Below are 23479 nucleotides of genomic sequence, written 5' to 3'. Positions count from 1 at the left end.
CTGGTGGCATTGTGTAGTCCCTGGTCATCCGGTGGCATTGTGTAGTCCCTGGTCATCTGGTGGCATTGTGTAGTCCCTGGTCATCCGGTGGCATTGTGTAGGCCCTGGTCATCCGGTGGCATTGTGTAGTCCCTGGTCATCTGATGGCATTGTGTAGTCCCTGGTCATCCGGTGGCATTGTGTAGGCCCTGGTCATCCGGTGGCATTGTGTAGTCCCTGGTCATCCGGTGGCATTGTGTAGGCCCTGGTCATCCGGTGGCATTGTGTAGTCCCTGGTCATCTGGTGGTATTGTGTAGTCCCTGGTCATCCGGTGGCATTGTGTAGGCCCTGGTCATCCGGTGGCATTGTGTAGTCCCTGGTCATCTGATGGCATTGTGTAGTCCCTGGTCATCCGGTGGCATTGTGTAGGCCCTGGTCATCCGGTGGCATTGTGTAGGCCCTGGTCATCCGGTGGCATTGTGTAGTCCCTGGTCATCTGGTGGCATTGTGTAGTCCCTGGTCATCCGGTGGCATTGTGTAGGCCCTGGTCATCCGGTGGCACTGTGAAGGCCCTGGTCATCTGGTGGTATTGTGTAGTTCTTGGTCATCCGGTGGCATTGTGTAGTCCCTGGTCATCCGGTGGCATTGTTTAATCCATGTTCATCCGGCAGCAATGTGTAGTCCCTGGTCATACGGTGGCATTGTATAGTTCTTGGTCATCTGGTGGCATTGTGTATGCTCTGGTCATCCGATGGCATTATGTAGTCCCTGGTCAACCGGTGGCATTATGTAGTCCCTGGTCAACCGGTGTCATTGTGTAGGCCCTGGTCATTTGGTAGCATTGTGTAGGCCCTGGTCATCCGGTGGCATTGTGTAGTTCTTGGTCATCCGGTGGCATTGTGTAGTCCCTGGTCATCTGGTGGCATTGTGTAGGCCCTGGTCATCTGGTGGCATTGTGTAGTCCCTGGTCATCCGGTGGCATTGTGTAGTCCCTGGTCATCTGGTGGCATTGTGTAGGCCCTGGTCATCTGGTGGCATTGTGTAGTCCCTGGTCATCCGGTGGCATTGTGTAGTCCCTGGTCATCTGGTGGCATTGTGTAGGCCCTGGTCATCTGGTAGCATTGTGTAGTCCCTGGTCATCCGGTGGCATTGTGTAGTCCCTGGTCATCCGGTGGCATTGTGTAGGCCCTGGTCATCCGGTGGCATTGTGTAGTCCCTGGTCATCCGGTGGCATTGTGTAGTCCCTGGTCATCTGGTGGCATTGTGTAGGCTCTGGTCATCCGGTGGCATTGTGTAGTTCCTGGTCATCCGATGGCATTGTGTAGTCTGTGGTCATCCGTGGCATTGTGTAGGCCGTGGTCATCTGGTGGCATTGTGTAGGCCCTGGTCATCTGGTGGCATTGTGTAGGCCCTGGTCATCCGGTGGCATTGTGTAGTCCCTGGTCATCCGGTGGCATTGTGTAGTCCCTGGTCATTCGGTGGCATTGTGTAGTCCCTGGTCATCTGGTGGCATTGTGTAGTCCCTGGTCATCCGGTGGCATTGTGTAGTCCCTGGTCATCTGGTGGCATTGTGTAGTCCCTGGTCATCCGGTGGCATTGTGTAGGCCCTGGTCATCCGGTGGCATTGTGTAGTCCCTGGTCATCTGATGGCATTGTGTAGTCCCTGGTCATCTGGTGGCATTGTGTAGGCTCTGGTCATCCGGTGGCATTGTGTAGGCCCTGGTCATCCGGTGGCATTGTGTAGTCCCTGGTCATCCGGTGGCATTGTGTAGGCCCTGGTCATCCGGTGGCATTGTGTAGTCCCTGGTCATCTGGTGGCATTGTGTAGTCCCTGGTCATCCGTGGCATTGTGTAGGCCGTGGTCATCTGGTGGCATTGTGTAGGCCCTGGTCATCTGGTGGCATTGTGTAGGCTCTGGTCATCCGGTGGCATTGTGTAGTCCCTGGTCATCCGGTGGCATTGTGTAGGCCCTGGTCATCTGGTGGCATTGTGTAGTCCCTGGTCATCTGGTGGCATTGTGTAGTCCCTGGTCATCCGGTGGCATTGTGTAGTCCCTGGTCATCTGGTGGCATTGTGTAGTCCCTGGTCATCCTGTGGCATTGTGTAGTCCCTGGTCATCCGGTGGCATTGTGTAGTTCTTGGTCATCCGGTGGCATTGTGTAGCTCGCTTTTAATCATGTCTATTCCCTGTTATCTCAATATCATTATGTAGTCCCTGGTGGGCTAGTGGGATTGTGATCACATCTGAGGGTTTCCTGGTTCTGACATACAGCTGAGGTGTCTTTCTATCTGAGGCAATGATGTCTGATTCTACCTGCAGCTCCAGGAGAGAAAAAGAGACCAGCAAGTTACACTTTCTGTGCAGTGAGGACCCTCTAGCCGAGCTGGGCCCGTCTGCCCCTCATACATCGTCTGTACGAGCCTCTCCCCCTCCCGCTTTACCCTTCCACAATTCAGCTACAAATAATTTAAAGATGTTTTGTCTCCTTCAATTACTCGAGGCCTTCTCAGCCCGGACTCTCCGCGGATCCCACATCCTCGTGTAACCCCTTCCCCGCAGCCCCGCTCCACATTGTGCCGGCCTGGAAACAGATGGAAGGGGCTGCAGCGAGCGCCAGCGATGTGATCCCCTGCACCACCTCCGATGGCGGCCAACTCTCATTTAATGCCTTGTCTTCTCTCATTGCAGACCCAGCCGGTGCCAAACCCTTTGGCGTATTACATGCACCGCAATCCAGTGTGGTTCCACCAGACCGAGACCATGGTCAATCACTTCATCGAGCTCATCCTGCCGTTCTGTATATTCATGGGAAGACGCATGTGTATGGTCAATGGAGCACTGCAAACCCTCTTCCAGGTGAGATCCGCAGTATTATAGCAGTTGGATTCTTGTACATAGGGGCAGTATTATAGTAGTTATATTCTTGTATATAGAGAGCAGTATTATAGTAGTTATATTCTTGTACATAGGGGCAGTATTATAGTAGTTATATTCTTGTACATAGGGGCAGTATTATAGTAGTTATATTCTTGTATATAGGGACAGTATTATAGTAGTTATATTCTTGTACATAGGGGGCAGTATTATAGTAGTTATATTCTTGTACATAGGGGCAGTATTATAGTAGTTATATTCTTGTACATAGGAGCAGTATTATAGTAGTTATATTCTTGTACATAGGGGGCAGTATTATAGTAGTTATATTCTTGTACATAGGGGCAGTATTATAGTAGTTATATTCTTGTACATAGGGCAGTATTATAGTAGTTATATTCTTGTACATAGGGGGCAGTATTATAGTTGTTATATTCTTGTACATAGGGGGCAGTATTATAGTAGTTATATTCTTGTACATAGGGGGCAGTATTATAGTAGTTATATTCTTGTACATAGGGGATAGTATTATAGTAGTTATATTCTTGTACATAGGGGCAGTATTATAGTAGTTATATTCTTGTACATAGGGGCAGTATTATAGTAGTTATATTTTTGTACATAGGGGGCAGTATTATAGTAGTTATATTCTTGTACATAGGGGCAGTATTATAGTAGTTATATTCTTGTACATAGGGGCAGTATTATAGTAGTTATATTCTTGTACATAGGGGCAGTATTATAGTAGTTATATTCTTGTACATACGGGTCAGTATTATAGTAGTTATATTCTTGTACATAGGGGGCAGTATTATAGTAGTTATATTCTTGTACATAGGGGACAGTATTATAGTAGTTATATTCTTGTACATAGGGGCAGTATTATAGTAGTTATATTCTTGTACATAGGGGCAGTATTATAGTAGTTATATTCTTGTACATAGGGGCAGTATTATAGTAGTTATATTTTTGTACATAGGGGGCAGTATTATAGTAGTTATATTCTTGTACATAGGGGCAGTATTATAGTAGTTATATTCTTGTACATAGGGGCAGTATTATAGTAGTTATATTCTTGTACATAGGGGCAGTATTATAGTAGTTATATTCTTGTACATACGGGTCAGTATTATAGTAGTTATATTCTTGTACATACGGGTCAGTATTATAGTAGTTATATTCTTGTACATAGGAGCAGTATTATAGTAGTTATATTTTTGTACATAGGGGGCAGTATTATAGTAGTTATATTCTTGTACATAGGGGCAGTATTATAGTAGTTATATTCTTGTACATAGGGGCAGTATTATAGTAGTTATATTCTTGTACATACGGGTCAGTATTATAGTAGTTATATTCTTGTACATAGGGGCAGTATTATAGTAGTTATATTCTTGTACATAGGGGGCAGTATTATAGTAGTTATATTCTTGTACATAGGGGGCAGTATTATAGTAGTTATATTCTTGTACATAGGGAGCAGTATTATAGTAGTTATATTCTTGTACATAGGGACAGTATTATAGTAGTTATATTCTTGAACATAGGGGTAGTATTATAGTAGTTACATTCTTGTATATAGGGGGCAGTATTATAGTAGTTATATTCTTGTACATAGGGGGCAGTATTATAGTAGTTATATTCTTGTACATAGGGAGCAGTATTATAGTAGTTATATTCTTGTACATAGGGGGCAGTATTATAGTAGTTATATTCTTGTACATAGGGACAGTATTATAGTAGTTATATTCTTGTACATAGGGACAGTATTATAGTAGTTATATTCTTGTACATAGGGGGCAGTATTATAGTAGTTATATTCTTGTACATAGGGGATAGTATTATAGTAGTTATATTCTTGTACATAGGGGCAGTATTATAGTAGTTATATTCTTGTACATAGGGGCAGTATTATAGTAGTTATATTTTTGTACATAGGGGGCAGTATTATAGTAGTTATATTCTTGTACATAGGGGCAGTATTATAGTAGTTATATTCTTGTACATAGGGGCAGTATTATAGTAGTTATATTCTTGTACATAGGGGCAGTATTATAGTAGTTATATTCTTGTACATACGGGTCAGTATTATAGTAGTTATATTCTTGTACATAGGGGGCAGTATTATAGTAGTTATATTCTTGTACATAGGGGACAGTATTATAGTAGTTATATTCTTGTACATAGGGGCAGTATTATAGTAGTTATATTCTTGTACATAGGGGCAGTATTATAGTAGTTATATTCTTGTACATAGGGGCAGTATTATAGTAGTTATATTCTTGTACATAGGGGCAGTATTATAGTAGTTATATTCTTGTACATAGGGGCAGTATTATAGTAGTTATATTCTTGTACATATGGGTCAGTATTATAGTAGTTATATTCTTGTACATAGGGGGCAGTATTATAGTAGTTATATTCTTGTACATAGGGGACAGTATTATAGTAGTTATATTCTTGTACATAGGGGACAGTATTATAGTAGTTATATTCTTGTACATAGGGGCAGTATTATAGTAGTTATATTCTTGTACATAGGGGCAGTATTATAGTAGTTATATTTTTGTACATAGGGGGCAGTATTATAGTAGTTATATTCTTGTACATAGGGGCAGTATTATAGTAGTTATATTCTTGTACATAGGGGCAGTATTATAGTAGTTATATTCTTGTACATAGGGGCAGTATTATAGTAGTTATATTCTTGTACATACGGGTCAGTATTATAGTAGTTATATTCTTGTACATAGGGGCAGTATTATAGTAGTTATATTCTTGTACATACGGGTCAGTATTATAGTAGTTATATTCTTGTACATAGGAGCAGTATTATAGTAGTTATATTTTTGTACATAGGGGGCAGTATTATAGTAGTTATATTCTTGTACATAGGGGCAGTATTATAGTAGTTATATTCTTGTACATAGGGGCAGTATTATAGTAGTTATATTCTTGTACATAGGGGCAGTATTATAGTAGTTATATTCTTGTACATACGGGTCAGTATTATAGTAGTTATATTCTTGTACATAGGGGCAGTATTATAGTAGTTATATTCTTGTACATAGGGGGCAGTATTATAGTAGTTATATTCTTGTACATAGGGGGCAGTATTATAGTAGTTATATTCTTGTACATAGGGAGCAGTATTATAGTAGTTATATTCTTGTACATAGGGACAGTATTATAGTAGTTATATTCTTGAACATAGGGGTAGTATTATAGTAGTTACATTCTTGTATATAGGGGGCAGTATTATAGTAGTTATATTCTTGTACATAGGGGGCAGTATTATAGTAGTTATATTCTTGTACATAGGGAGCAGTATTATAGTAGTTATATTCTTGTACATAGGGGCAGTATTATAGTAGTTATATTCTTGTACATAGGGGCAGTATTATAGTAGTTATATTTTTGTACATAGGGGGCAGTATTATAGTAGTTATATTCTTGTACATAGGGCAGTATTATAGTAGTTATATTCTTGTACATAGGGGCAGTATTATAGTAGTTATATTCTTGTACATAGGGGCAGTATTATAGTAGTTATATTCTTGTACATAGGGGCAGTATTATAGTAGTTATATTCTTGTACATACGGGTCAGTATTATAGTAGTTATATTCTTGTACATAGGGGCAGTATTATAGTAGTTATATTCTTGTACATACGGGTCAGTATTATAGTAGTTATATTCTTGTACATAGGAGCAGTATTATAGTAGTTATATTTTTGTACATAGGGGGCAGTATTATAGTAGTTATATTCTTGTACATAGGGGCAGTATTATAGTAGTTATATTCTTGTACATAGGGGCAGTATTATAGTAGTTATATTCTTGTACATAGGGGCAGTATTATAGTAGTTATATTCTTGTACATACGGGTCAGTATTATAGTAGTTATATTCTTGTACATAGGGGCAGTATTATAGTAGTTATATTCTTGTACATAGGGGGCAGTATTATAGTAGTTATATTCTTGTACATAGGGGGCAGTATTATAGTAGTTATATTCTTGTACATAGGGAGCAGTATTATAGTAGTTATATTCTTGTACATAGGGACAGTATTATAGTAGTTATATTCTTGAACATAGGGGTAGTATTATAGTAGTTACATTCTTGTATATAGGGGGCAGTATTATAGTAGTTATATTCTTGTACATAGGGGGCAGTATTATAGTAGTTATATTCTTGTACATAGGGAGCAGTATTATAGTAGTTATATTCTTGTACATAGGGGGCAGTATTATAGTAGTTATATTCTTGTACATAGGGACAGTATTATAGTAGTTATATTCTTGTACATAGGGGCAGTATTATAGTAGTTATATTCTTGTACATACGGGTCAGTATTATAGTAGTTATATTCTTGTACATAGGGGGCAGTATTATAGTAGTTATATTCTTGTACATAGGGACAGTATTATAGTAGTTATATTCTTGTACATAGGGGCAGTATTATAGTAGTTATATTCTTGTACATACGGGTCAGTATTATAGTAGTTATATTCTTGTACATAGGGACAGTATTATAGTAGTTATATTCTTGTACATAGGGACAGTATTATAGTAGTTATATTCTTGAACATAGGGGTAGTATTATAGTAGTTACATTCTTGTATATAGGGGGCAGTATTATAGTAGTTATATTCTTGTACATAGGGGCAGTATTATAGTAGTTATATTCTTGTACATAGGGGCAGTATTATAGTAGTTATATTCTTGTACATATGGGTCAGTATTATAGTAGTTATATTCTTGTACATAGGGGGCAGTATTATAGTAGTTATATTCTTGTACATAGGGGACAGTATTATAGTAGTTATATTCTTGTACATAGGGGACAGTATTATAGTAGTTATATTCTTGTACATAGGGGCAGTATTATAGTAGTTATATTCTTGTACATAGGGGCAGTATTATAGTAGTTATATTTTTGTACATAGGGGGCAGTATTATAGTAGTTATATTCTTGTACATAGGGGCAGTATTATAGTAGTTATATTCTTGTACATAGGGGCAGTATTATAGTAGTTATATTCTTGTACATAGGGGCAGTATTATAGTAGTTATATTCTTGTACATACGGGTCAGTATTATAGTAGTTATATTCTTGTACATAGGGGCAGTATTATAGTAGTTATATTCTTGTACATACGGGTCAGTATTATAGTAGTTATATTCTTGTACATAGGAGCAGTATTATAGTAGTTATATTTTTGTACATAGGGGGCAGTATTATAGTAGTTATATTCTTGTACATAGGGGCAGTATTATAGTAGTTATATTCTTGTACATAGGGGCAGTATTATAGTAGTTATATTCTTGTACATAGGGGCAGTATTATAGTAGTTATATTCTTGTACATACGGGTCAGTATTATAGTAGTTATATTCTTGTACATAGGGGCAGTATTATAGTAGTTATATTCTTGTACATAGGGGGCAGTATTATAGTAGTTATATTCTTGTACATAGGGGGCAGTATTATAGTAGTTATATTCTTGTACATAGGGAGCAGTATTATAGTAGTTATATTCTTGTACATAGGGACAGTATTATAGTAGTTATATTCTTGAACATAGGGGTAGTATTATAGTAGTTACATTCTTGTATATAGGGGGCAGTATTATAGTAGTTATATTCTTGTACATAGGGGGCAGTATTATAGTAGTTATATTCTTGTACATAGGGAGCAGTATTATAGTAGTTATATTCTTGTACATAGGGGGCAGTATTATATTAGTTATATTCTTGTACATAGGGACAGTATTATAGTAGTTATATTCTTGTACATAGGGGCAGTATTATAGTAGTTATATTCTTGTACATACGGGTCAGTATTATAGTAGTTATATTCTTGTACATAGGGGGCAGTATTATAGTAGTTATATTCTTGTACATAGGGGGCAGTATTATAGTAGTTATATTCTTGTACATAAGGGCAGTATTATAGTAGTTATATTCTTGTACATAGGGACAGTATTATAGTAGTTATATTCTTGTACATAGGGACAGTATTATAGTAGTTATATTCTTGAACATAGGGGTAGTATTATAGTAGTTACATTCTTGTATATAGGGGGCAGTATTATAGTAGTTATATTCTTGTACATAGGGGGCAGTATTATAGTAGTTATATTCTTGTACATAGGGAGCATTATTATAGTAGTTATATTCTTGTACATAGGGGACAGTATTATAGTAGTTACATTCTTGTATATAGGGGGCAGTATTATAGTAGTTATATTCTTGTACATAGGGGCAGTATTATAGTAGTTATATTCTTGTACATAGGAGCAGTATTATAGTAGTTATATTCTTGTACATAGGGGGCAGTATTATAGTATTTATATTCTTGTACATAGGGGGCAGTATTATAGTAGTTATATTCTTGTACATAGGGGGCAGTATTATAGTAGTTATATTCTTGTACATAGGGGCAGTATTATAGTAGTTATATTCTTGTACATAGGGGGCAGTATTATAGTAGTTATATTCTTGTACATAGGGAGCAGTATTATAGTAGTTATATTCTTGTACATACGGGTCATTATTATACTTTCCATTCCTAGTTTTCTCCATAAGTGACAGATGTCCCCTCGGTGGTGACAATACCGTAGCGGGGGCCACATTTGGACACCGCTCTCTACAAGGAGCCTCTTGTGCGGCGGCTCATAAATAGCGCCCAGTGAGGAATCTACCTGACATCCTGTTCTGTGCGGCCTGCGGGCTCCGGTGGGCTCTGGTGGGCTCGGACCCTCCCAGCAGCGGCCGCACACTGGCTCCCTTCATCCCCACTGACCACAGCAGCAGCCTCCACTCATTAGGAAAAGTCTCAGTTATGTTTACCAAGTGGGAACATAAATATCTGCGTCTCTGGGGTCCGGGCAGGAATGTGATGGGGCATCAGAATCCGCGGCTGTGGAATCTCCGGCGCCTCCTACAACATGGCGCGGACCGAGGACAATATGGCGGTATAGTGAACAGAGCAGAGTCGTGCTGGCGGTCCGATCCACATTATATATAAGAGCTGCATCATGGGTGACACAGCACTGTATGTCACACTCGGCTCTGCTGGACGGACACTTCATTGTCTGGCTCCTGTACTACAGACTCAGCTCTGCTACATCTCCATCACTGAACCTTAAGTTGCCTTTTTTCCTGACCACCAGTTCAGCTCTGCTACTTTACCGTCACCGGGTCCTGGATTGTCTGACCACACTCCCGACCACCGCCTCTGTATCACTGACTTACCTCTGCACCATCACCAATATCCAGCCTTAAATTGCCTCCATACTATTCTGTCCACCACTACTGTATGGCAATCTCGGCTCTGCTACATCATCACTACAAATCCATTGCTGGACTAGTCTCCAGATCAGCGCTTTCATACTGCCTTGTCGGCTCTGCTACTTCATCATTACAGATCCATGAATTGCTTCAGTAGTCTCCGGACCAGCATTTTCATACTGCACTTTCGGCTCTGCTACATCATCACTACAAATCTAAGAATTTTTTTACTTTGCTCCAGATCAGCACTTTCATATTGCACTTTTGGCTCTGCTACATCATCACTATATATCTATGAATTGCTTGGCTCTACTACATCATTACTACAGATCCATCAATTGCTTGATTTCTCTCTGGATCAGCACTTTCAGCTCTGCTACATCCTCTCTACAGATCCATGAATCGCTTGAGTAGTCTCTGGACTAGCGCTTTCTTACTGCAATTTCAGCTCTGCTACATCATCACTACAGATCCATGAATTGCTTGACTACTCTTCGGACCAGTGCTTTCATACTGCACTTTCAGCTCTGCTACATCATCACTACAGATCCATGACTTTGCTTGACTACTCTTCGGACCAGTGCTTTCATACTGCACTTTTGGCTCTGCTACATCCTCTCTACAGGTCAATCAATTGCTTGGCTTTTCTCCATATCAGTGCTATCATACTGCACTTTCAGCTCTGCTACATCAGCACTACAGATCCATCAATTGCTTGACTTCTCTCTGGACCAGCACTTTCAGCTCCACTACATCCTCTCTACAGATCCATGAATTTCCTGACTTTGCTCCTGATCAGCACTTTTAGCTCTGCTACGTCATCACTACAGATCCATGAATCCCTGGACTAGTCTCTAGACCAGCGCTATCCTACTACACTTTCGTCTCTGCTACATCATCTCTACAGATCCATGAATCAATTGACTTCTCTCTGGACCAGAACTTTCATGCTGCACTTTCGGCTCTGCTACGTCATCACTACAGATCCATCAATTGCCTGACTTCTCTCTGGTCCAGCACATTTTTGGATAGATCCTTCAGTTTCCTGACCACTCGAAGACCTTTTCTGTGGATGAACCACGGGGCAAGCAACACCGGAGTTAGTAGAAGACCCCGAATTTGGGGGGGAAGAGGAGCGCTGTGGATGAATTGGTGCCACCTAAATCCCTTTTTTCCTCAGGGAAGCCGCTTGTAAGAGCCATTTAGATGACATGGGCCGGATTTTTGGTAGAGTTTTTTCCCCCTGGATCATTCATGGTGGAGAGCTTCTGTGGTGGCCTCTAGTGGACATTGTGTGCATTGCGCGCTACCTGCTCAGCATCAGCGAGCGAGGAGCCAGAAGGATTTAGAAAGCCCCCATAAAACCTTATAATTACGCGGGGTCCAACCACGAGTTAATTGCTATTTTATTGACGGTTCACAATTACGGACTTATTTATTCCAGCGGCGTGGCGAGGCCTCCGCACGAGGAGCGCGCAGCGGATCGCAGGGGGGATCTGGCACTCAAACAAAACCCCGCTTCTTTCACACACACAGGCCCCGCATTCAGCCCGGCTTTATGGACAGACTCCTGTTCTGCAGAGGAAGCTGTAAACTTTAATGCTGATATGCCATTTAATACGCACGCTTGAAGATCTCCATTGACATTTCATGCACGTTTTACGGCGCTTTTTATAATTGTTATTGGAGTCGCGGTGGCGGGTCCGACTGTGGGATATTTTTTTTTTATATACCCTCCTTATATATATATTAAAATCAGAAGGAGCACTTGACAATTTGCAACCCCTTTAAATGCAGGTGTAGCAGAGAGGGGTTTGTCGGGCGTAGCAGAGTGGAGTGTGGCTGGTATAGGAAGGTCGCACACTATGCAATGACATCAGTGTGTCATACCATTGGTTATATAATCTCTGCAGGCACCGGAAAAAGAGAAATTACAAACTCAGCTCTGCTACATCTGTATATGAGTTTGTCGGGTGTAGCAGAGTGAAGTGTGGCTGGTATAGGAAGGTCACACACTATGCAATGACATCAGTGTGTCATACCATTGGTTATTTAATCTCTGCAGTTACAGAAAAAAAGAGAAATTACAAACTCAGCTCTGCTACATCTGTATATGAGTTTGTCGGGTGTAGCAGAGTGGAGTGTGACTGGTATAGGAAGGTCACACACTATGCAATGACATCAGTGTCTCATACCATTGGTTATTTAATCTCTGCCGGCACAGAAAAAAAGAGAAATTACAAACTCAGCTCTGCTACATCTGTATATGAACATTACAATAGCCGTAGATCTATCAATACTACTATTCCGGAAGCCAAATGCTATAAACGTTCCACCTGCCGATGACTTCTCATGATGCGATGACCCCTATATAAACCTTTATGGGTTAAATATATGCAGGTGTAGCAGAGATGAGTTTGTCAGATGCAGCAGAGTGGAGTGTGTCTGGTATGGCAGGGCTGAGGCTGTCAGGTTATACACCACACGATTATACCAACGTATGATAGCAGTGGTTATTTTAAACCAGAAAAGAGAGAAATTACAAACTCAGCTCTGCTACATCTATCAATACTACTGTTCCGGAAGCCAAATGCTATCGATGTTCCCCCTGCCGATGACTTCTTATGATGCGAGGACCCCAATATAAACCGTTATGCACTAAATATATGCGGGTGTAGCAGAGATGAGTTTGTAAGATGTAGCAGAGTGGAGTGTGTCTGGTATGGCACAACTGAGGTTGTCAGGTCGTACACCACACAATTATATCAGCGGGTGATAGCAGTGGTTATTTTAACAGAGAAGAGAGAGAAATTACAAACTCAGCTCTGCTACATCTGTATATGAGTTTGTCGGATGTAGCAGAGTGGAGTGTGTCTGATATAACAGAGCTAAGGTTGTCAGGTAGCACACTGCGCGATGACATCAGTGTACAATAGCAGTGGTTATTTTAACTCTGCACGCACAGAAAAGATAGAAATTACAAACTCAGCTCTGCTACATCTGTACATGAACATTACAATAGCCATAGAGATATCAATACTACTGTTCCGGAAGCCAAATGCTATAAATGTTCCACTTCTCATGATTCGACGACCCCAATATAAACCGCTATGCACTAAATATATACAGGTGTAGTAGAGAGGAGTTTGTCAGGTCCAAATTTTCAAACTTATTCAGCTATAAAAATGCTGGACTGAGTTATTTTAACACTCAGTGGGTGAAAGCAGCACCATTCCGGATTATTGGACTGTATGGTAGGCTACTGGAAAGTCCAATAATCCGGCACAGCGGTTTATTTTGCAGAACGGAAAGAATAAATGTAGCGTAGTTTAATCCCAACTTTTCACACTAGTGCATATTTGCAATGTGATCCATTTTGTAGCGCTATCCCTTTAAAAAAAAAAAATGCCCCATAGAATATGTGAAATATTCTGGATTATTGGACGGTCAAAATGAAAGTATATAAAACGGGGAAGGAGAACTTTATTAAAGGAACACTCTGGATAAGATTTGTGCTTAGTGGATCTTCATGGGCGGGGCAAAGCACTGAGGTTCTCTCATTGGTTAATCATAGCCCAACCCCTGAGGCTCCTGCAATAGACTTAATACAGTATATCAATTTTTTGGGGAGTGTCCCTTTTAAGAAATGGTTCTTAAAGGGGAAATCCATTCTCACGTAAGGAGAAGTCAGGGAGTCGGGGCAAGATTTCGAAGCGTTCCTCAGACTCCCATAGAAATTGGTTTAAGGGGGGGGGGGTGCAGCCCCCCTTTAAATATCGATAAAAGCCAATCATGAGGATGACGGTGGGAGGCCGGGGTCCTGAAATGGTTAAATTGGTCCAGCCGGCTCCCATTAGGCTTTTATCCCTGTGACAGAGTCAGAGTCGTCTCCAGTCCGCGCAGCTGCCGCCTCTGCCTGCCAAGGGACCAGGTGCCGCCTCTGGGGAAGAAGAGTTTAAGCACTTGGCATGGGGGGTGGGGGGCAGTGCCAGGGCCAGCTCGGGGTCTGTGTGTGCATGTGCGCCAAAGCGGTGTGAAAATTCAGTCCCACCGCAGCTCCGTCACACAGCTTCATCCTACCACTATGCATAACTGTAGGGTTCAGTTCATGTGGTTTTTCATGTTTTTTTCCTCCACATTTAATTCATATGGTTTTTCATGTTTTTCACTTTTTTTCCCGAAATGCGTGAATAAATCATTTTTATAAAGAATTCATATATTTTGTCACAGCTACAAGTCCATATCCTGCGATAAATTCATCATACATAGCTGTAAAGTTGTTCTCAGTTTTTTTTTCATGTTTTTTCACATTTAATTCATATGGTTTTTCGTGTTTTTTCACTTTTTTTCCCCCCGAAATGCGTGAATCAATTTGCAAAAAATAATTCATGCATTTTGTCACAGCTACAAGCCGATATCCTGCTATAAATCCATCATACATGGCTGTAAAGGTGTGCTCAGTGGGTTATTCATGTTTTTTTCACATTTAATTCATATTTTTTTATGTTTTTTCACTTTTTTTCAGAAATAAATGAATAAATCAATTTACAAAGAATTCATATATTTTGTCACAGCTACAAGTCCATATCCTGCTATAAATTCATCATACATGGCTGTGAAGTTGTGCTTAGCTAGTTTTTCATGTTTTTTTTCACATTTCATTCATATGGCTTTTCATGTTTTTTCACTTTTTTTTCCCAAAATGCGTGAATAAATCATTTTATAAAGAATTCATATATTTTTTCACAGCTACAAGTCCATATCCTGCGATAAATTTATCATGCATAGCTGTAAAGTTGTTCAGTTGGTTTTTCATGTTTTTTCACATTTCATTTAAATGGTTTTTGATGGGTTTTTTTTTACTTTTTTTCCGAAATAAATGAATAAATCATTTTATAAAGAATTCATTTATTTTGTCACAGCTACAAGTCCATATCCTGCGATAAATTTATCATACATAGCTGTAAAGTTGTTCAGTTGGTTTTTCATGTTTTTTCACATTTCATTTATATGGTTTTTCATGTTTTTTTAACTTTTTTCCGAAATAAATGAATAAATCATTTTATAAAGAATTCATATATTTGGTCACAGCTACAAGTCCATATCCTGCGATAAATGTATCATACATGGCTGTAAAGTTGTGCTCAGCTGGTTTTTCATTTTTTTTCACATTTGAGTCATGTGGTTTTTCATGTTTTTTTCCACATTTTGTCAAAATGCATGAAGAAACTAATTTGTAAAAAAGAATTCACAAATTTTGTCACAGCAAAGTCTATATCTTTAAATAAATTGATCAGACATAGCTGTAAGGTTGTGCTCAGCTGGTTTTTCATACTTTTTCAATTTATTTTTTTAATGCGTGAATAAATCAATTTGTAAAAAAACAATTCATACATTTTGTCACATCTACAAGTCCATATCCTGCGATAAATTCATCATACATAGCTGTAAATGTGTGCTCGGTTGTTTTTCATGTTTTTTTCCACATTTAATTCATATGGTTTTTCATATTTTTTTCACTTTTTTCGAAAATTCTCGATTAATTTAATTTCTAAAAAAGAATTCATGCTTTTTGCCACAGCTATAAGTCCATATCTTTAAATAAATACATCATACATAGCTGTAAAGGTCTGCTCAGTGGATTTTTCATGTTTTTTCACATTTTTTGAAAATGCATGAAGAAATCAATTTGTAAAAAAGAATTCATGCATTTTGTCACAGCTACAAGTCCATGTCCTGCAATAAATTTATCATACATAGCGGTAAAGTTGTGCTCAGTTGGTTTTTTATGTCTTTTCACATTTAATTCATATGGTTTTTCATGTTTTTTCACTTTTTCTGAAATGCATGAAGAAATCAATTTGGAAAAACAATTCATACATTTTGTCATGTCTACAAGTCCATATCCTGCGATAAATTCATTACACATAGCTGTAAAGTTGTGCTCAGTTGTTTTTTCATGGTTTTTTTCACAGTTAATTCATATGGATTTTCATGTTTTTTCATTTTTTTTTTCCGAAATACATGAAGAAATCAATTTGAAAAAAGAATTCATGCATTTTCTCACAGCTACAAGTCCATGTTTTGCAATAAATTTATCATACATAGCTGTAAAGTTGTGCTCAGTTGGTTTTTCATGGTTTTTCACATTTTATTCATCTGTTTTTTCATGTTTTCCACATTTATTTTTGAATTGAATGAAGAAATCAATTTGTAAAAAAAGAATTCATACATTTTGTCACAGCAACATTTCCATCTTTAAATAAATTCATCATACATAACTGTAAAGTTGTGCTCAGTTGGTTTTTCATGTTTTTTTTCACTTTTCAAACACATGGTTTTTCATGGTTTTTTTCCTGAAATGCATGGAAAATTAATTTGTAGAAAATAATTCATACATTTTGTCACAGCAACAAGTCCATATCTTTAAATAAATTCATTATACATAACTGTAAAGTTGTGCTCAGTTGGTTTTTCATGTTTTTTTCACTTTTTTTCTGAAATGCATGTCAGTGCTTGCTGGAATCTGTAGTTCTACAGCAGCTGGATAACCACAAGTTAGATAGGATAACCACAGGTTGGATATTACAGGTGTAAATCAAGACATACATTTATTATACCCATCTGTAGAGATGAGTTTTCATGTTTTTTCACGTTTTTTTTTTGTTTGCTTCATAAATCTGTTAGAAAAACACACGTTTGAGCGTAAAAACCATTTTGATTGCTCCATTTTAATGCTCCAATCCAACTCCAAGAAAATATGAAGCGGTTTTGTACATGGTCTTGATTTCAAATGTCATTCCGTTTTGTGTATACAGCTCCTATACAGTGCTATGTGTTTCCATGGTTACAGACTACCAATAAAACCCCGTGTAGTCTGATACGCAGGCGTTTTTGCATTGACATGTCTTGCTTCATCCCTTTCTGGCCCTGCACTATACATAACACAGTGTTTAGGCTTTGTACGGAGTGTCCCTTTAAGAAGTGGTCCTTAAAGGGGAATTCCATTTTCACGTTTTCTATGTGTCAGATAAGTCTTCTCCACTCCCTTGTAAGCAAAACACAACCCGTACGCTTTCTACAGCCTGCATCTGACTTTTTTTGCATTTTTTTTTCCACCATCACAGCTAATTCAGGTTTCCTGCAAATTATTTTGCTAGGTAATATAACAATTTGTTTTTCATTAGCGGCTGTCCACTCCAGAGCCCCCTTCAAGGTTTGAGAAACAGCAGCCGGCGAGAGAGGGGCCTCGGAGGGAAACCCTTGTGGGAATTGGAGGGCAGCGCAGCAGTTTACTGCTCGGAGCCGGGCAGGCCGGTATTTAACGACACACACCCTGTATAGGGGTATAATATACAACCCCCCCCACTGCCTAATTAGGGCAGCCCCCACGTCAACATGCAGAATTGTAAAGTCTCAGCTACTGTGAAATGCATAAAAAAAAAATAGTATTCATCCCCCCGAGCGGAGCGCAGCCCGATGGCTCGTAATTATGGTTATGGCCTGCAATTTATGGAGAAGATTATAGATCCTAATGATCGTACAGGCAGCGGCAGCCTCAGTGGGGGGAACAGTGCTAACAATGCATGTCTGGGATTTTTAGTACCTCAGCGCGGAGCCACAGGTTTCTTAAAGGGGTTCAGTAGGGTAAAGCTAATCAAGGCTATATGAGACAAGAAAGTGGATCCCTACCCTAAAACGGGAAGCCTACTGCTCATCAATATATCACCAATCCGGTATAAAAGAGGAGTATCTCCAATTCAGCAACCACCACTAGGGGGAGCTCAGGAGCTTACTGTATACAGAGCCCAGTGAGCGCCCTCTGGTGGGGATTGTAGACAGGGGGGGATGTTTATGTATGTCTGTGCGTGTGTGTGTGTGTGTGTGTGTATACAAGGTTGTATAAAAGTAGGTGGACAGTATGTGTAATAGGGTTATCAAACATGGTGTAAAGTGAGACTGACTCAGTTGCCCTTGGCAACCAATCAGATTCCACTTTTCATTCTTTACAGACTCTTTGGAAAATGAAAGGTAGAATCTGATTGGTTGCTAAGGGCAACTGAGTCAGTTTCACTTTACACCATGTTTGATAACCGTATTACACATACTGTCCACTTACTTTTGGACCACCCTGTATACAGTATATATATATATATATATATATATATATATATATATATATATTATACTGTATATGTGTGTATATGTATATACTGTATATGTGTGTATATGTATATACTGTGTGTGTATATGTATATACTGTGTGTGTATATGTATATACTGTATATGTATGTATATATGTATGTATAAGTGTATATATGTATGTATAAGTGTATATATGTATGTATAAGTGTATATACGTATGCTGGTGATTGTAGGCAGGTGGGGTTTTACTCATTTTAAGTTCATGTGTGTATAGATATGTATATGTGTGTGTGTATATGTATATATATATATATATATATATATAAAGAGAGAGAGCGAGAGAGAGAGATCTACTGTATGTTAACTGATAAAATCCTAGCATCCTACAGCCACCACCAGGGGGAGCACACTGTATACCGTATACAGTGAGTTTTCCCTGGTGGTGGCGATTCATGTCTGTGTTTGCGCTCATGTGTGTACAGACATATGTATGTATCTATCTAGTGGTCACCAATTATCACCTTTCTTTTAGATAAAAAGTAAGAATCTAAATTGTCACCACTAGGGGGAGCACAAGAGCTTACTGTATACAGTGCAGTGAGCTCTCCCTGTAGTGAACAGCCAGGATTTTATCATTTCTATCTGTATATATACATATACACACATACATTTGTCTATACACATATGAACACAAACAGACATAAATCACCACCAGGGGAAGCTCACTGCATACAGTCTGCTCCCCCTGGTGGTGGCTGTAGTGGGCAGCTACCACCACCAGGGGGAGCAAGCTGTGTGCAGTGAGCTTCCCCTGGTGGTGATTTATGTCTGTTTGTGTTCATATGTGTATAGACAAATGTATGTGTGTATATGTATATGTATATGTGTATATATATATATATATATATATATATATATATATACATACATACACAGGGTGGTCCAAAAGTAGGTGGACAGTATGTGTAATGGGGTTATCAAACATGGTGTAAAGTGAAACTGACTCAGTTGCCCTTAGCAACCAATCAGATTCCACCTTTCATTTTCCAAAGAGTCTGTGAAGAATGAAAGGTGGAATCTGATTGGTTGCTAAGGGCAACTGAGTCAGTTTCACTTTACACCATGTTTGATAACCGTATTACACATACTGTCCACTTACTTTTGGACCACCCTGTATACAGTATATATATATATATATATATATATATATATATATATTATACTGTATATGTGTGTATATGTATATACTGTATATGTGTGTATATGTATATACTGTGTGTGTATATGTATATACTGTGTGTGTATATGTATATACTGTATATGTATGTATATATGTATGTATAAGTGTATATATGTATGTATAAGTGTATATATGTATGTATAAGTGTATATACGTATGCTGGTGATTGTAGGCAGGTGGGGTTTTACTCATTTTAAGTTCATGTGTGTATAGATATGTATATGTGTGTGTGTATATATATATATATATATATATATATATATATAAAGAGAGAGAGCGAGAGAGAGAGATCTACTGTATGTTAACTGATAAAATCCTAGCATCCTACAGCCACCACCAGGGGGAGCACACTGTATACCGTATACAGTGAGTTTTCCCTGGTGGTGGCGATTCATGTCTGTGTTTGCGCTCATGTGTGTACAGACATATGTATGTATCTATCTAGTGGTCACCAATTATCACCTTTCTTTTAGATAAAAAGTAAGAATCTAAATTGTCACCACTAGGGGGAGCACAAGAGCTTACTGTATACAGTGCAGTGAGCTCTCCCTGTAGTGAACAGCCAGGATTTTATCATTTCTATCTGTATATATACATATACACACATACATTTGTCTATACACATATGAACACAAACAGACATAAATCACCACCAGGGGAAGCTCACTGCATACAGTCTGCTCCCCCTGGTGGTGGCTGTAGTGGGCAGCTACCACCACCAGGGGGAGGAGCAAACTGTGTGCAGTGAGCTTCCCCTGGTGGTGATTTATGTCTGTCTGTGTTCATATGTGTATAGAGAAATGTAATGTGTATATATATATATATATGTATATGTGTGTGTATATATATATATATATATATATATATATATATATATATATATATATATGTAGGTGGACAGTATGTGGTTATCAAACATGGTGTAAAGTGAAACTGATTCAGTTGCCCTTAGCAACCAATCAGATTCCACCTTTCATTTTCCAAAGAGTCTGTGAAGAATGAAAGGTGGAATCTGATTGGTTGCTAAGGGCAGCTGAGTCAGTCTCACTTTACACCATGTTTGATAACCTTATTACACATACTCACCACCTACTTCTGGACCGCCCTGTATAATATATGTAAATGATAAAATCCTGACTGCCCGCTACAGCCACCACCAGGGGGAGCTCACTGCACTGTATTCAGTAAGCTCTTTGGCTCCCCCTAGTGGTGAGAATTTACATTCTTAATTTTTATCTAACAGAAAGGCTGATGAGTAGAATGGGAACCCAGGTCTCCCCTATAATTCGGGCGGTGATTAGCATAATCCAAGGCCCGTTATCTGCAATGGACAAATAAAAATTGAAAATAACCCCATTGGAGCATGTTTTATCAGAATTCCCCACAATTCCGTTCCTCTGTTATTCCTCCTGGAAATGAATGACTATATTGATGGCTGCAGTTCACTATTGGTAGGGCGAGTCCTGACACTAGGAGGACTGGCAGAACACAGTCGGAGCCTGGGATGCCTCCATAGTGCTCGGTGCCTCGGTGACCTTGGCGGTGTCCTGGAGGCTTTTCTCCGCCTCGGTCCCGTTGATCGGTATGTGTAATTAGACGCTAATCGGATTACTTGGAGCCACTGCTAGAAAGTGGATGAGGAGGAGGCCCCATGGCTGGTGAGGCTGGCCAGGACCGTGGAGGTTACAGCCACTGGTGACGCCGCACCTGCCGTTTCCACATGTAGCGGCTGCACTCAATTACCGCACATCGGGGGAGGAGGCTTGGAAGACATACATCCTCTTCCTTCTAGAGATCAAGTAACATCAACCCCGCAACATCTGGTCCTGGAAGTCCCCCAGGGCTACTAACCTCTGTCTACATTAACTCCAGAACTCCTTAACCCTTGGCAGCGCCTGTCACGGGCCCGGCTGACGGAGAGTGACAGCTGGCAGCAAGTGCCTGACGATGGGCAGCGTCGTATAGTGCTCTACCCTGGTCTCCAAAAGTCTGCAACTTCCTAATGTGCTCTGTGTATACAGGATCTCTGCTTCCAGTGTACCTGAAATGTTTCAGGATATTTCTGTTCATGGACTGCCTCTTTAATTCTCCAAATATTGCCGCCCCCTTTCTATACCCACTGTTGGGGCATATGGATAGCATAGTGGAAGTATTCAAGGGGTTATCCAATCTTGGACATTTATGGCACACCAACAGGATATCCTATAAATTCCTGATGGATGCAAGTTTCCCCTGTGTCAGTGGAGAGGTCACTCGCCATGTGCAGCTCCCTCTGAGTCACCACTCATGTGCAGCTCCCTCTGAGTCACCACTCATGTGCAGCTCCCTCTGAGTCACCACTCATGTGCAGCTCCCTCTGAGTCACCACTCATGTGCAGCTCCCTCTGAGTCACCACTCATGTGCAGCTCCCTCTGAGTCACCACTCATGTGCAGCTCCCTCTGAGTCACCACTCATGTGCAGCTCTCTCTGAGTCACCACTCATGTGCAGCTCCCTCTGAGTCACCACTCATGTGCAGCTCCCTCTGAGTCACCACTCATGTGCAGCTCCCTCTGAGTCACCACTCATGTGCAGCTCCCTCTGAGTCACCACTCATGTGCAGCTCCCTCTGAGTCACCACTCATGTGCAGCTCCCTCTGAGTCACCACATATGTACAACTCTCTTGAGTCACCGCGCATGTGCCGCTCTCTCTAAGTCACCGCTCACGTGCAGCCCCTTCGACGTCACCGCTCACCTGCAGCTCCCTCTGAGTTACCACTTACGTGCAACTCCCTGAGCCACCACATATGTACAACTCCCTTGAGTCACCACGCATGTGCCGCTCCCTCTAAGTCACTGCTTACGTGCCACTCCCTCTAAGTCACTGCTCACGTGCAGCTTCCTCAAGGTCACTGCTCACGTGCAGCTCCCTCTAAGTCACCACTCACATGCAGCTCCCTTCATTCACCGCACATGTGCACCTCCTTCTAAGTCACCGCATGTTCAACGCCCTCTTAAGTCAATGAACGTACACCGCTCCCTCTTAGTCACTATGTATGTGCAGCTTCTTCTGAGGTACCATGCATGCACACCTCCTTCTAAGACACAGCGCCTGCACAGCTCCCTCGAAGTCACCGTGTATACTCAGCTCCCTCTAAGTCACCATGGATGAGCTATTCCATCTAAGTCATCACACATGCTAGCTCCCTCTGAATAATTGTGCATGTGCAGCTCCCTCTGAGTTACCCTATATGTGCAGCTCCCTCTGAGTTACCCTATATGTGCAGCTCCGTCTGAGTTACCCTATATGTGCAGCTCCGTCTGAGTTACCCTATATGTGCAGCTCCCTCTGAGTTACCCTATATGTGCAGCTCCCTCTGAGTTACCCTATATGTGCAGCTCCCTCTGAGTTACCCTATATGTGCAGCTCCCTCTGAGTTACCCTATATGTGCAGCTCCCTCTGAGTTACCCTATATGTGCAGCTCCGTCTGAGTTACCCTATATGTGCAGCTCCCTCTGAGTTACCCTATATGTGCAGCTCCCTCTGAGTTACCCTATATGTGCAGCTCCCTTTGAGTTACCCTATATGTGCAGCTCCCTCTGAGTTACCCTATATGTGCAGCTCCCTCTGAGTTACCCTATATGGGCAGCGCCCTCTGAGTTACCCTATATGTGCAGCTCCCTCTGAGTTACCCTATATGGGCAGCTCCCTCTGAGTTACCCTATATGTGCAGCTCCCTTTGAGTTACCCTATATGTGCAGCTCCCTTTGAGTTACCCTATATGTGCAGCTCCCTCTGAGTTACCCTATATGGGCAGCGCCCTCTGAGTTACCCTATATATGCAGCTCCCTCTGAGTTACCCTATATGTGCAGCTCCCTCTGAGTTACCCTATATGTGCAGCTCCGTCTGAGTTACCCTATATGTGCAGCTCCCTCTGAGTTACCCTATATGTGCAGCTC

At 40.5% G+C, this 23479-nt stretch overlaps 1 protein-coding gene across 1 annotated transcript in view; it reads left to right on the top strand.

Annotated features, from left to right (window-relative positions):
* LMF1 (lipase maturation factor 1) overlaps positions 1–23479 on the top strand; it is a 220815-nt gene that overhangs the window by 135815 nt on the left and 61521 nt on the right. The window contains exon 4 of the mRNA XM_075319458.1: positions 2670–2837. Coding sequence (XP_075175573.1) covers positions 2670–2837 — 168 coding nt within the window. The remainder of the gene's footprint in view (positions 1–2669; positions 2838–23479) is intronic.

The sequence above is a fragment of the Anomaloglossus baeobatrachus genome, chromosome 7 (genome assembly GCF_048569485.1).
Source record: "Anomaloglossus baeobatrachus isolate aAnoBae1 chromosome 7, aAnoBae1.hap1, whole genome shotgun sequence".
Classification (NCBI taxonomy): domain Eukaryota; kingdom Metazoa; phylum Chordata; class Amphibia; order Anura; family Aromobatidae; genus Anomaloglossus; species Anomaloglossus baeobatrachus.
This window is presented reverse-complemented; position numbering and strand designations above follow the sequence as displayed.